Genomic DNA, 12,380 nt, shown 5'->3' on the forward strand with positions numbered 1-12,380 from the left:
GAGCTAGTTAATTGGATACAAAATTGACTTGGAGAGGAGAGTTGTCTTTCAGATTGGAAACCTGTGACCAGTGGTTTTACTCATCAATTTTAATGATTTGGACGTGAATGTAATAAGTTTGTGGGTGACACCAAAATTAGTGACATAGTGGACAATGAAAAGGGTATCTAAGATTGCAACAAGATCTAGATCAACTGGCAGAGTTGCCAAGGAATGGCAGAAAGAATTTAATTCCATTCAGTCAAGTGTTGCGTTTTGGGAAGTTGAACCAGGTTTACACTGTAAATGGCAAGGACATGGAGAGCTTAGTAGAGTAGAGGCAGCTAAGAGTATAGGTACGTGGTTCCCTGAAAGTGGTGACACAGCTACACAAGGTTGGCATGCAATGGTCAGGGAATGAGTACAATAACTAAGACTCAATGATGCAACAGTACAGGACTGGTACAGAGGGACCACACACAGAGTGTAGTGTGCAGTCCTGGTCCTAGCTATAGGAAGAATGTTACTAGGCTGGAAAGAGTGCAGAAAAGATTCACAGGGATGTTGCCAGATTGGAAGTTTTGAGTTACAGAGAGAGGCTGGATAGGCAGGGGCTGTTTTCCTTAGAGCATAGGAGAGAGAGAGGTGACCTTATAGAGATTAATAAAATCATGACAGCATATACAGTATAAGGTGAATGTCATTGTCTTTTCCCAGAATAGGAGAGTCCAAAGCTAAAGGGCATAGATTTAAGGTGAGGGGGGGGGGGGAACTTCCAGGAAACCTGAGGGACAACTTTTTCATACAGAGGGTGGTGGGTATGTGGAATGAGCTGCCAGAGGACATGGTAGAGGCTGGTAAGATAACAAGTCATTCAGACAGATACATGGATAGGAAAGACCAAGTGGGATATTGCCCAAGCCCAAGGAAATGAACTAACTTGGGTAGGTAAGGACAAGCTGTGCCAAGGGGCCATTTCCATGTTGTATTAGTCTGTGACTCTACAAATGGGCAACTTTGAACATTGTTGGATAAATGCCAGTGTTGTGGCTACACTGGACCCACTTGGATCAAGGCTCAGCTCATTCTGAACTACAGATCTTCAGTTGGGATGTTTTCTGGTTCCAAAGCCTTTGCTGCTTCAGCAGTTGGAAGCAATTCCTTGATATCACACTGAATCAGTTGACTTCATCGAAGACTGGCTTCTGTGACAATGGAAAGCTGAGATGGACCTTCAGCACTCCTGTCTTCAGTCTTGTCTTTAGCACTCACATGCCGAACCTTGCCATTACTAAGAACAGGAATATTCTTGGAACTTTCTCCTCCTTCTTTTAGCACGTTCATTGATCACTACCATTCTCAAGCAGATGTGGTCTTAATCTGATCTATCATTTCTGATTATGGTCCACAGCTCCACACTGATGTTCATTTTGGATTCATTTCAGCAGCATTGATTGAGGAACAAACATTGCTTCAGACGTGAGAAAGGGCTCTCCTACCTTCCTTTGGGAAATATTTTGAGATTTTTCCCCTGTATCTGAGAGATTGAGTGGGAAGTCTCATGAGAGAGATGCCCTCTGCTGGTGCACTTCTCCCTCAGTACAGACTTGGAGTTCTGCCTAGGTCACTGTTCTAGTCTCTGGAGTGGGATTTGAACCCATAACCAGCCCACTCTGAAGCAACGAGTTTTGCCAAATGAGCCACAGCTGGCAGCTGAGCAGGCAAGAAGGCTTTGTATTATTAGTGATGTTTTTGTGTAACAGAGCAACACCATTCAAATCCACCCACTGGGTAACTCCGGGCCCACCTTGGATTGAAGATCATGCAGAACAGGAGTTCTCAGCAATTACACTGATAGCAATCTCCTCACAACAGCAATCTCCTCACAACAGCAGTTATTTTAACATAACTTTCTTAATGCAAGAGCTGGTCTTTATACAGGCAAACTATGTTGTTGAATTTTGCTGTATTCCTCTAACTTATTGTCCTAAGACCAAAGATCAGACATGTGTCATTGGCATCACACGGCATCTCTGCAAGCACATGTGAATTGTAATAACTGCATGGTCGACTCGGTGCACTTTATCCGAGATCTAATTTTTTAAAGATGGTCCGGAACTGAAGATAATTTATTATAGTCACATTCTCAAGGGATAACAGGAAATTAGACTACAGGTCTCAGGGAATACAAACGAAATTGTCTCATTTTGTACTCACCAATCAAAAGCTCAACCCAGAGCTTGTCTTCTCCTTCTTTGTAGGACCGGTTTGTAGTGATGGTGATCTGGAAGGGCTGTCCACGTCTCACAATCAGATTATTGGAGTTGTAGAGTTCCGTGTGATGCTGTCTCTTGTTCACGTCATCCGGTTCTGAATGCATATCTACGCCCCAAACTTCAAGGGAATCTTTAACAAGAGGATAAAGAGTCATTTTCACCTCCTGATTTGGCCACATATTCCTGATCATTCGTGTTCAAAACTCTATAAATAGCATCAATTGTTGTTCCCAGTTCATAGAAACATAGAAACATAGAAAATAGGTGCAGGAGTAGGCCGTTCGGCCCTTCGAGCCTGCACCGCCATTTATTATGATCATGGCTGATCATCCAACTCAGAACCCCGCCCCAGCCTTCCCTCCATACCCCCTGACCCCCGTAGCCACAAGGGCCATATCTAACTCCCTCTTAAATATAGCCAATGAACTGGCCCCAACTACTTCCTGTGGCAGAGAATTCCACAGATTCACCACTCTCTGTGTGAAGAAGTTTTTCCTAATCTCGGTCCTAAAAGGCTTCCCCTCTATCCTCAAACTGTGACCCCTCGTTCTGGACTTCCCCAACATTGGGAACAATCTTCCTGCATCTCGCCTGTCCAATCCCTTTAGGATCTTATACGTTTCAATCAGATCCCCCCTCAATCTTCTAAATTCCAACGAGTACAAGCCCAGTTCATCCAGCCTTTCTTCATATGAAAGTCCTGCCATCCCAGGAATCAATCTGGTGAACCTTCTTTGTACTCCCTCTATGGCAAGGATGTCTTTCCTCAGATTAGGGGACCAAAACTGCACACAATACTCCAGGTGTGGTCTCACCAAGGCCTTGTACGACTGCAGTAGTACCTCCCTGCTCCTGTACTTGAATCCTCTCGCTATAAATGCCAGCATACCATTCGCCTTTTTCACCGCCTGCTGTACCTGCATGCCCACTTTCAATGACTGGTGTATAATGACACCCAGGTCTCGTTGCACCTCCCCTTTTCCTAATCGGCCACCATTCAGATAATAAACTGTTTTCCTATTTTTGCCACCAAAGTGGATAACTTCACATTTATCCACATTAAATTCCATCTGCCATGAATTTGCCCACTCACCCAACCTATCCAAGTCACCCTGCATCCTCTTAGCATCCTCCTCACAGCTAACACTGCCACCCAGCTTCGTGTCATCCGCAAACTTGGAGATGCTGCATTTAATTCCCTCATCCAAGTCATTAATATATATTGTAAACAACTGGGGTCCCAGCACTGAGCCTTGCGGTACTCCACTAGTCACCACCTGCCATTCTGAAAAGGTCCCGTTTATTCCCACTCTTTGCTTCCTGTCTGCTAACCAATTCTCCACCCACACCAATACCTTACCCCCAATACCGTGTGCTTTAAATTTGCACACTAATCTCCTGTGTGGGACCTTGTCAAAAGCCTTTTGAAAATCCAAATATACCACATCCACTGGTTCTCCCCTATCCACTCTACTAGTTACATCCTCAAAAAATTCTATGAGATTCGTCAGACATGATTTTCCTTTCACAAATCCATGCTGACTTTGTCCGATGATTTCACCGCTTTCCAAATGTGCTGTTATCACATCCTTGATAACTGACTCCAGCAGTTTCCCCACCACCGACGTTAGGCTAACCGGTCTATAATTCCCCGGTTTCTCTCTCCCTCCTTTTTTAAAAAGTGGAGTTACATTAGCCACCCTCCAATCCTCAGGAACTAGTCCAGAATCTAACGAGTTTTGAAAAAATTATCACTAATGCATCCACTATTTCTTGGGCTACTTCCTTAAGCACTCTAGGATGCAGACCATCTGGCCCTGGGGACTTATCTGCCTTCAATCCCTTCAATTTACCTAACACCACTTCCCTACTAACATGTATTTCGCTCAGTTCCTCCATCTCACTGGACCCTCTGTCCCCTACTATTTCTGGAAGATTATTTATGTCCTCCTTAGTGAAGACAGAACCAAAGTAATTATTCAATTGGTCTGCCATGTCCTTGCTCCCCATAATCAATTCACCTGTTTCTGTCTGCAGGGGACCTACATTTGTCTTTACCAGTCTTTTCCTTTTTACATATCTATAAAAGCTTTTACAGTCTGTTTTTATGTTCCCTGCCAGTTTTCTCTCATAATCTTTTTTCCCCTTCCTAATTAAGCCCTTTGTCCTCCTCTGCTGAACTCTGAATTTCTCCCAGTCCTCAGGTGAGCCACTTTCTCTGGCTAATTTGTATGCTTCTTCTTTGGAATTGATACTCTCCCTAATTTCTCTTGTCAGCCACGGGTGCACTACCTTCCTTGATTTATTCTTTTGCCAAACTGGGATGAACAATTGTTGTAGTTCATCCATGCAACCTTTAAATGCTTGCCATTGCATATCCACCGTCAATCCTTTAAGTGTCATTTGCCAGTCTATCTTAGCTAATTCACATCTCATACCTTCAAAGTTACCCCTCTTTAAGTTCAGAACCTTTGTTTCTGAATTAACTATGTCACTCTCCATCTTAATGAAGAATTCCACCATATTATGGTCACTCTTACTCTTTCAGCATCACTTATCTTTCTAAAGAAAACAAATGGAGAGATAAAAGTCTAAAGGTAGTCTAGATAGAAAAAAGCATAGTCCAGCATCAAACTAGCCTCCCCTTCAACGATCCTATCTAGGACCCTCCACATCTTTTTTTTGTAATTTATTTTTTATTGAAGTTCATCATCAAACAAACATTTCCATAAGATGTATTTCAGATATTGTACATATATATCATATAATCATATTTGCCACAAATCTCCACATAATATTTATCTGAGGTATACACTTATAGAAAAGAGAGGAAAGAAAGAACAAGCAAAAAGAGAAAACTATGTACAGAGTAGGGAGTGATTTTTTTTTTTACAACATATTCATTGATCTGTGAGAATAAAATCAGGCCTATGAGATGTTATGTAGTTGAACCATTTTTCCCAGTATGAATAAAATTGTTCCAACTTATGATTAACAGATGCTGTTATCTTCTCCATTTTGTAAATGTCCATTGTAATTTCCATCCATGTGTTTAAAGTTGGGCTCTCCTGCGATAACCATTTCCTGGTAAGAGTCTTTTTACCAGCCACCAGCAGTATATTCATTAAATATTTATCTCTTTTCAACCATTCTTGAGTACATACCCAAAATGTATGGTCTTACTTTCTAAGGGTATTTCACATTTAAAAATGTCTTGTAGGGCATTGTGTATCCCACTCCAACAGTCTTTGATAACGGGGCAATCCCAGAAAATATGATAATGGTTTGCATTTTGATTTCCACAATTTCTCCAGTAAACAGGGCGGTTACTATCATAATGGGATTTCTGAGGGGGTGTAATAAAATATCTTATTAAGCTTTTCCATCTAAACTCCCTCCATTTCTGTTAACTGGTACACTTCCATTGATACCTCCATATTATTGTCCATTCTTCCTCAGATATAATTATCCTTCCTTCCTTCTCCCATTTGTTTTAATGTATGAAGTCGAATGTGTTTTAAGATTTGACAAAACCCTTATACACTCTTGAAATGATTCTACTACCATAATCTGAATTATATGCTTTTCTAATTAGCTCTATCAAACATGTACTTGCCTTGGTTGCATATTTAACCCTCCTATTAATATACCGTCACATCTGTAGATACCGATAAAAGTCTTGTTTTTCTAATAAGTGTTTCTCTTTAAGCATTTTAAAACAGAACAGTGTTCCTTCTCTCATTATATTGCAAAGAACTATTATTCCTTTAGCTGTCCAGTCCTTAAATCTAGCATCCAGTTTATTCGGTGTAAAATCCGAGTTTATAGGCACACCATTTAAGAATTGCAATATCTCCCTCTAGTTTATATTCTTTTATAATAGTTTTCCATATTTTAAGAGTCTGTGTATTATCAATAGTATTTATGTACCTATGTAGGTTGTTATCAGCCAAAATTGCCTGTATGGGGATGGAAAGTATCCTCTCCTCAATGTTTTTCCGTTGAGCGTCATATGATGGGTTGCACCAACATATCACAGCTCTCAACTGTGCTGCAAAATAATAATCTCTAAGAGAAGATAGGCCCCATCCCCCCTTTTCCGTGGCTAATTGCAAAGTTTTGAGACAAACTCTAGGCCTTTTACTTTGCCATATATATCTTGATAACATTTTGTTTCATTCATTAAATTGATTCTGATTAATCTCTATTGGTAGGGTCTGAAAGAGATATAGCAGTCTGGGCAGTATATTCATTTTAATAGATTCAATCCTTGAACTGAGATTTAAAAAAGGAATTAGGTTCCCTCTTGTTATATCTTCCTTAATTTTTAATATATATGCTGATAATTACATTCTGATAATTTTGACAAATCTTTTGGCATAATGATGCCCAAATATTTGAAAGACTGTTTGCCATGCCCAAGGATATCTACTTTCAATTTCTCTTGGTGGACTATAGTTATATGAAAGTAATTGGATTTTATCTATGTTGATCTTGTATCCTGATAATTGACCATATTGTTCAAAGGATTGCATCAATTTAGGTAAAGAGTATGTTGGTTGCCCTAGATAGATCAAAATGTCATCCGCATAACAGGCCAATTTATGCTCTGTCTCTTTAATAGTAATTCCCCTGATATCTTCATTTTGTCTGATGTATTGAGCTAATGGTTCCAGATCTAATGCAAAGAGTAGCGGTGACCATGCACAACCCTGTCTCATGCCCCTTTCTTGGGTAAAACTATTAGATAAATAGCCATTGATTTAAATTCTGGCAGTGCCTGTATAGTTTTAATAATTGTGTCATGTAGACCAAATCTATGTAAAGCTCTGAAGAAAATTCCAATTAACTGAATCAAATGCTTCGATTTTATTTTTTTTATACATGATCCAATGATGTAAAGTGTCTTTCGTATATTGTCTTGTGTTTGGCATTGTTGTATAAAACCTGTCTGATCCTTATCTATCAGTATGGGTAGAAACTCTTCTAATCGTTTGGCCATGATGGAGGTAAATAATCTATAATCTACATTAAGAACGGATATTGGTCTAATGACCCACATTCCATTTTATCCTTGCCTTCTTTCAGTATAGCTGAGATTATTGCTTCCTTCCAGTTGGGTGGCATTTGTGCCTTTTTTAGAGCCCAGTTCAGTGTGGGGAGTAAGTCTGGAATTAACTCATTTTTAAATTCTTTGTATCACTCTGCCGTATACCCATCTGAACCTGGTGACTTGCTTAATTTAAGCCTTAATTAAGCAGCTTTTAGTTCAACTTCAGTTCTGTCAGTAGTCAGCATTCTATTTTGTTCTTCGCTTAAATTGGGTAATCTGGAGAATTCAGGAAAGTGTCAATTTGGGTTATGCTTTCCCTGGAACTTTGGAATATAGAGTTTTGTAACACATTTCAAAAGCTTCCTGAATTTCACTTAGCTATTTTTTTTTATCATTTTTGTTCTTGCATCCCTAATTCTATGAATTGTATTTTTTGCTATCTTTTTCTTCAGTTTCTATGCCAGCATTTTCATAAACTTAGATCCACTTTCATAATGTCTGTTTCAGAAACATTAAATTTTTCCTGATTTCTTGCGTAGCCAAACTATTAATTTCATTCCTAGATTTTTAAATTTCCTCTAATGTATTCTGTGCCAAATTCAATTTATGTTTCTTTTTCCAGTTCCTTCAGCCTATTTTGTATCTCCTCTAATGTTTTATTCCTTATTTTTTTCTTATATGAAGATATCGCTATAATTTTCCCTCTTAAGACAGCCTTCAGAGTATCCCATAGAATGGGAGGTGAAACCTCTCCATTATCATTGAATTCTAAGTAAAGACCAATTTCTTTTTTTTAAATTTGTTCCTTAAAGTAGGGATCATTGAGTAGACTTGAATTTAGTTTCCAAATAGTATTCTTTGGTCGTAGGTCAAAATCAACAGGTAAATATATAGGTGCATGGTCACTTACATCTATTGTCCCAATTCCACAGGTGTTTTGTTTTGTCTTTGTCTTTTCCAAATGTTATGAAATAGTCTACTCTTGTATATACAGAATGGTGGGCAGAATAATGAGTGTAATCCTTTCTGTCGGGGAAAAGGTCTCTCCATATATCAATTAAACCAACATCCTCAAAAAGTGTATTAACTCTCTTATGTAAGGATTTTGTTTCATAGGTTTTTCTACTGGAAGAATCTAACTTTGGTTGTAATTGTAAATTTAAGTCTCCCCCACATATCAGGAGACCTTATGTTTCTGTTACTATAATATTAGTAATTTTCTGAAAGAAATTAATATCACTTCCTGGGAGTGTGTTTACTGTATATTCAATAGAGTAACTGAATTTCCATCTATATTCCCCCTTACCAGAATACACCTGCCCTCCTTATCTCCCATTTCGAATACTTTTTCAAAATTTAGCTTGCTTGAGATGAGGATAGCAACTCCTCTATGTCCTGATTTATATGAGGAGAAAAACAAATTAGTGAAGCCCATTCTCTTTAGTTTTCCATGCTCATTATCACTTAAGTGAGTTTTCTGTAAATATTCTACATGGGCTCATTCTTTTTTCATTTTGGATAGAATTTTACTGCATTTGATTGGATTTAATAGCCCATTGACATTAAAAAAATGAATTTTTCTTTGTCCTTAGCCATGTGTATTTCTCTGTCAATATATCACCGAAATTAGCAGAATAAAACTTAATCGATCTAGTCCCTGAACAAATAAGAAGCAAGAAATGTGAATAATAAAAAAAAAAAGGCAACAAAAGGTGTGATTCCAAGGCTGAGGTCTCTAGTAGATGATCCTGGGTTGAGCTAGAGAAAACGTCTAGCCATGGGGGATAGCCCCCTTTCCCTGTGGGTTGGGGGCCTCTATTACAGTACCCATAAAAGTGAGTGAACAAGTCTATGTCCATTACACAGAAAAGATTTCCCTGTGTATTCCCCCCATTTATATATATTCTCATTTAGGTGGGGAAAAGGAGTGAATGAATGAATAAAAAAAATTGAGTCATATAAAATCCATATTGTAATAAGTATTTCTTGAAATAGGTATAGCACCGTCTATCTTTGCTTCCGTTTATTTTATCAACACTTTTAAAGTTAGCCAAACTTTATGGCTCTTCTGGAGGGGGTGAGGGCTGTCTTCGGAAAACTCACAGTCTCTTCCTGATATTCTCTCGCCCTCCTCCCATCCCCTGCTTTCTCGGCTCTCTTACTATTTCCCAAGCAGATCAGGATAATTGCTCAATCAGGCTTTCCCTTGGTTTGATCATGCTGACGGGCAGCCCTCTGTTCCTCAGGTCTGTAGTCGCCTCTTCCACTGTCTGATACAGTTGCATTCCATCTTCATAAAACACCCACAGTTCAGCAGGGTACGGAGTTTGGAATCTAATCTTTCCTTGCTTTAATATTCGCTTTACTGCAGAGTATTCTTTACGTTTCTGCAGGACAACTGGGTGGGGGGGGGGGGGTAATCTTGATTGAAATATATTAATTTCCCATCCAAAAGCACCCTCTTCTTACCCCAGACCTTTCATAGAATCTCCGCCTTGGAATTGTATCGAAGGAATCTAATTACTATTGAGTGTGGTTTATCTTCTCTGTCTCCAGTAGGCCTCGGGACAAGTGCATGATGCGCCCTCTCAATTTCAAGCTCCATAGTGGAGGGAATCTCTGGCACGTCCCGTAGCAACTTTCCTACAAACTCCATCATAGACAAACCCTCCGCTCCTTCGGGAACATTGTATATCCTGATATTTTTCCGTAATGATCTTTCCTCCTGGTCAAGCAGTTTACTTTCTTGTTGATTTAATATTTTTATCGTCTTACCTAGTATCCATTCCACATTTTGCACGTGATCTTCCGCCTTCTCAATTCGAGTCTCTGCCACCGCTATTTTTTGATTGACATTGGCAAGCTCTGACTTGATATCATTGAGTTGCTGTTTTATATCTTTTTGGAATCTCCGTATCTCTTCCAGAATTTTTATCATATTTGCCGCTCCCATCGTCAGCCTCGCTAGCACACGTTCGGGTAGGAGAACCGCACATTGCACCTCTCTCATCCATAGGCTCCGCAGTGATGCTTTCTTTATCTTCATTCTTTTTCCCCATTCTTGCCCCCCTTTACCAATTCAGATATTTTCGAAGATCTTATATTTGATGGACTAATGGGGCAATACATGCGTTTTTCCAGAGGAGCTGTTGATTTAAGCTGCCATTCTGGACGATGGCGTCTCCAGAAGCAACCCTCCCCATCTCTTCTCCCCACTCCAGTAGGGTAGATTATTAAAAAGCTTGAAGCACATACCACCAGACTCAAGAATGGCTGCTGTAAGGCACCTGAATAGACCTCTGATTAGCTGAAGGAGAACTCTTGACCTCCCAATCTACCTGCAGTGCTCTTTCTCTGTCAGTGCAATACCATACAGTATAATGCATCCTCTTTCCCTTATCACTATGTTGACGCCCCTGTCTGTTGTCTGATCTCCCTGATGGCATGAACATGAACATGAATACCATTCAGTGTATCGCAGTACATGTGGCAATGACAAACTAATAACCAAATCCAGCTGCTTGGATTGGTCTCACCATCCTATACACAACATTATGGCCTTCCACATGTTCTTCCATATGTCATCAAGAGCCAATCTCACACATCCAGAAGAACAGCAAAGAATGCTTTTGCAATTCTAAATATGCAGCAGATTCTTCCCAGACTTTCCCATTTCAGTCACCTCCTCCACCCCCCCACACTCTCTGATCCCATCACCTCCTCCACCCACCACACTCTCTGATCCCATCACCTCCTCCACCCACCACACTCTCTGATCCCATCACCTCCTCCACCCCCCACACTCTCTGATCCCATCATCTCCTCCACCACCCACATTCTGATCCCATCACCTCCTCCACCCCCACACTCTCTGATCCCATCACCTCCTCCACTCCCCCCACTCTCTGATCCAATCACCTCCTCCCCCACCCCACACTCTGATCCCATCACCTCCTCCACCCCCCCACACACTCTGATCCCATCACCTCCTCCACCCCCCCACACTCTCTGATCCCATCATCTCCTCCAATCACCACACTCTCTGATCCCATCACCTCTTCCACTCACCACACTCTCTGATCCCATCATCTCCTCCACTCACCACACTCTCCGATCCCATCACCTCCTCCATTCCCCCACACTCTGATCCCATTACCTCCTCCACTCACCACACTCTCTGATCCAATCACCTCCTCCCCCACCCCACACTCTGATCCCATCACCTCCTCCACCCCCCCACACACTCTGATCCCATCACCTCCTCCACCCCCCCACACTCTCTGATCCCATCATCTCCTCCACCCCAGCACACTCTCTGATCCCATCACCTCCTCCACCCTCCCACATTCTCTGATCCCTTCACCTCCTCCACCCCCCACACTCTCTGATCCCATCATCTCCTCCACCCCCCCACACTCTCTGATCCCATCACCTCCTCCACTCCCCCACACTCTCTGATCCCATCACCTCCTCCACTCCCCCACACTCTCTGATCCCATCATCTCCTCCACTCCCCCACACTCTCTGATTCCATCACCTCCTCCACTCACCACACTCTCTGATCCAATCACCTCCTCCCCCACCCCACACTCTGATCCCATCACCATTTCCACCCACCCACACTCTCTGATCCCATCATCTCCTCCAATCACCACACTGTCTGATCACATCACCTCTTCCACTCACCACACTCTCTGATCCCATCACCTCCTCCACCCTCCCACATTCTCTGATCCCTTCACCTCCTCCACCCCCCACACTCTGATCCCTTCACCTCCTCCACCCCCCACACTCTGATCCCATCATCTCCTCCACCCCCCCACACTCTCTGATCCCATCACCTCCTCCACCCCCCACACTCTCTGATCCCATCACCTCCTCCACCCACCACACTCTCTGATTCCATCACTTTCTCCACTCCCCACACTCTGATCCCATCACCTTCTCCACTCCCCACACTCTGATCCCATATCCTCCTCTACCCCCCACACTCTCTGATCCCATCACCTCCTCTACCCCCCACACTCTCTGATCCCTTCATCTCCTCCACTCACCACACTCTCTGATCCCGT

At 41.7% G+C, this 12,380-nt stretch overlaps 1 protein-coding gene across 2 annotated transcripts in view; it reads right to left on the reverse strand.

Moving 5' to 3' along the window:
• The window catches only part of LOC140212660 (coagulation factor XIII A chain-like), a 154,572-nt gene that overhangs the window by 90,264 nt on the left and 51,928 nt on the right, over window positions 1–12,380 (reverse strand). For both annotated transcript variants that reach the window (XM_072283751.1, XM_072283752.1), the window contains exon 3: window positions 2,197–2,385. In XM_072283751.1, the coding sequence (XP_072139852.1) occupies window positions 2,197–2,385 (189 nt within the window). The remainder of the gene's footprint in view (window positions 1–2,196; window positions 2,386–12,380) is intronic.

The sequence above is a fragment of the Mobula birostris genome, chromosome 19, assembly GCF_030028105.1.
Source record: "Mobula birostris isolate sMobBir1 chromosome 19, sMobBir1.hap1, whole genome shotgun sequence".
Lineage (NCBI taxonomy): Eukaryota > Metazoa > Chordata > Chondrichthyes > Myliobatiformes > Myliobatidae > Mobula > Mobula birostris.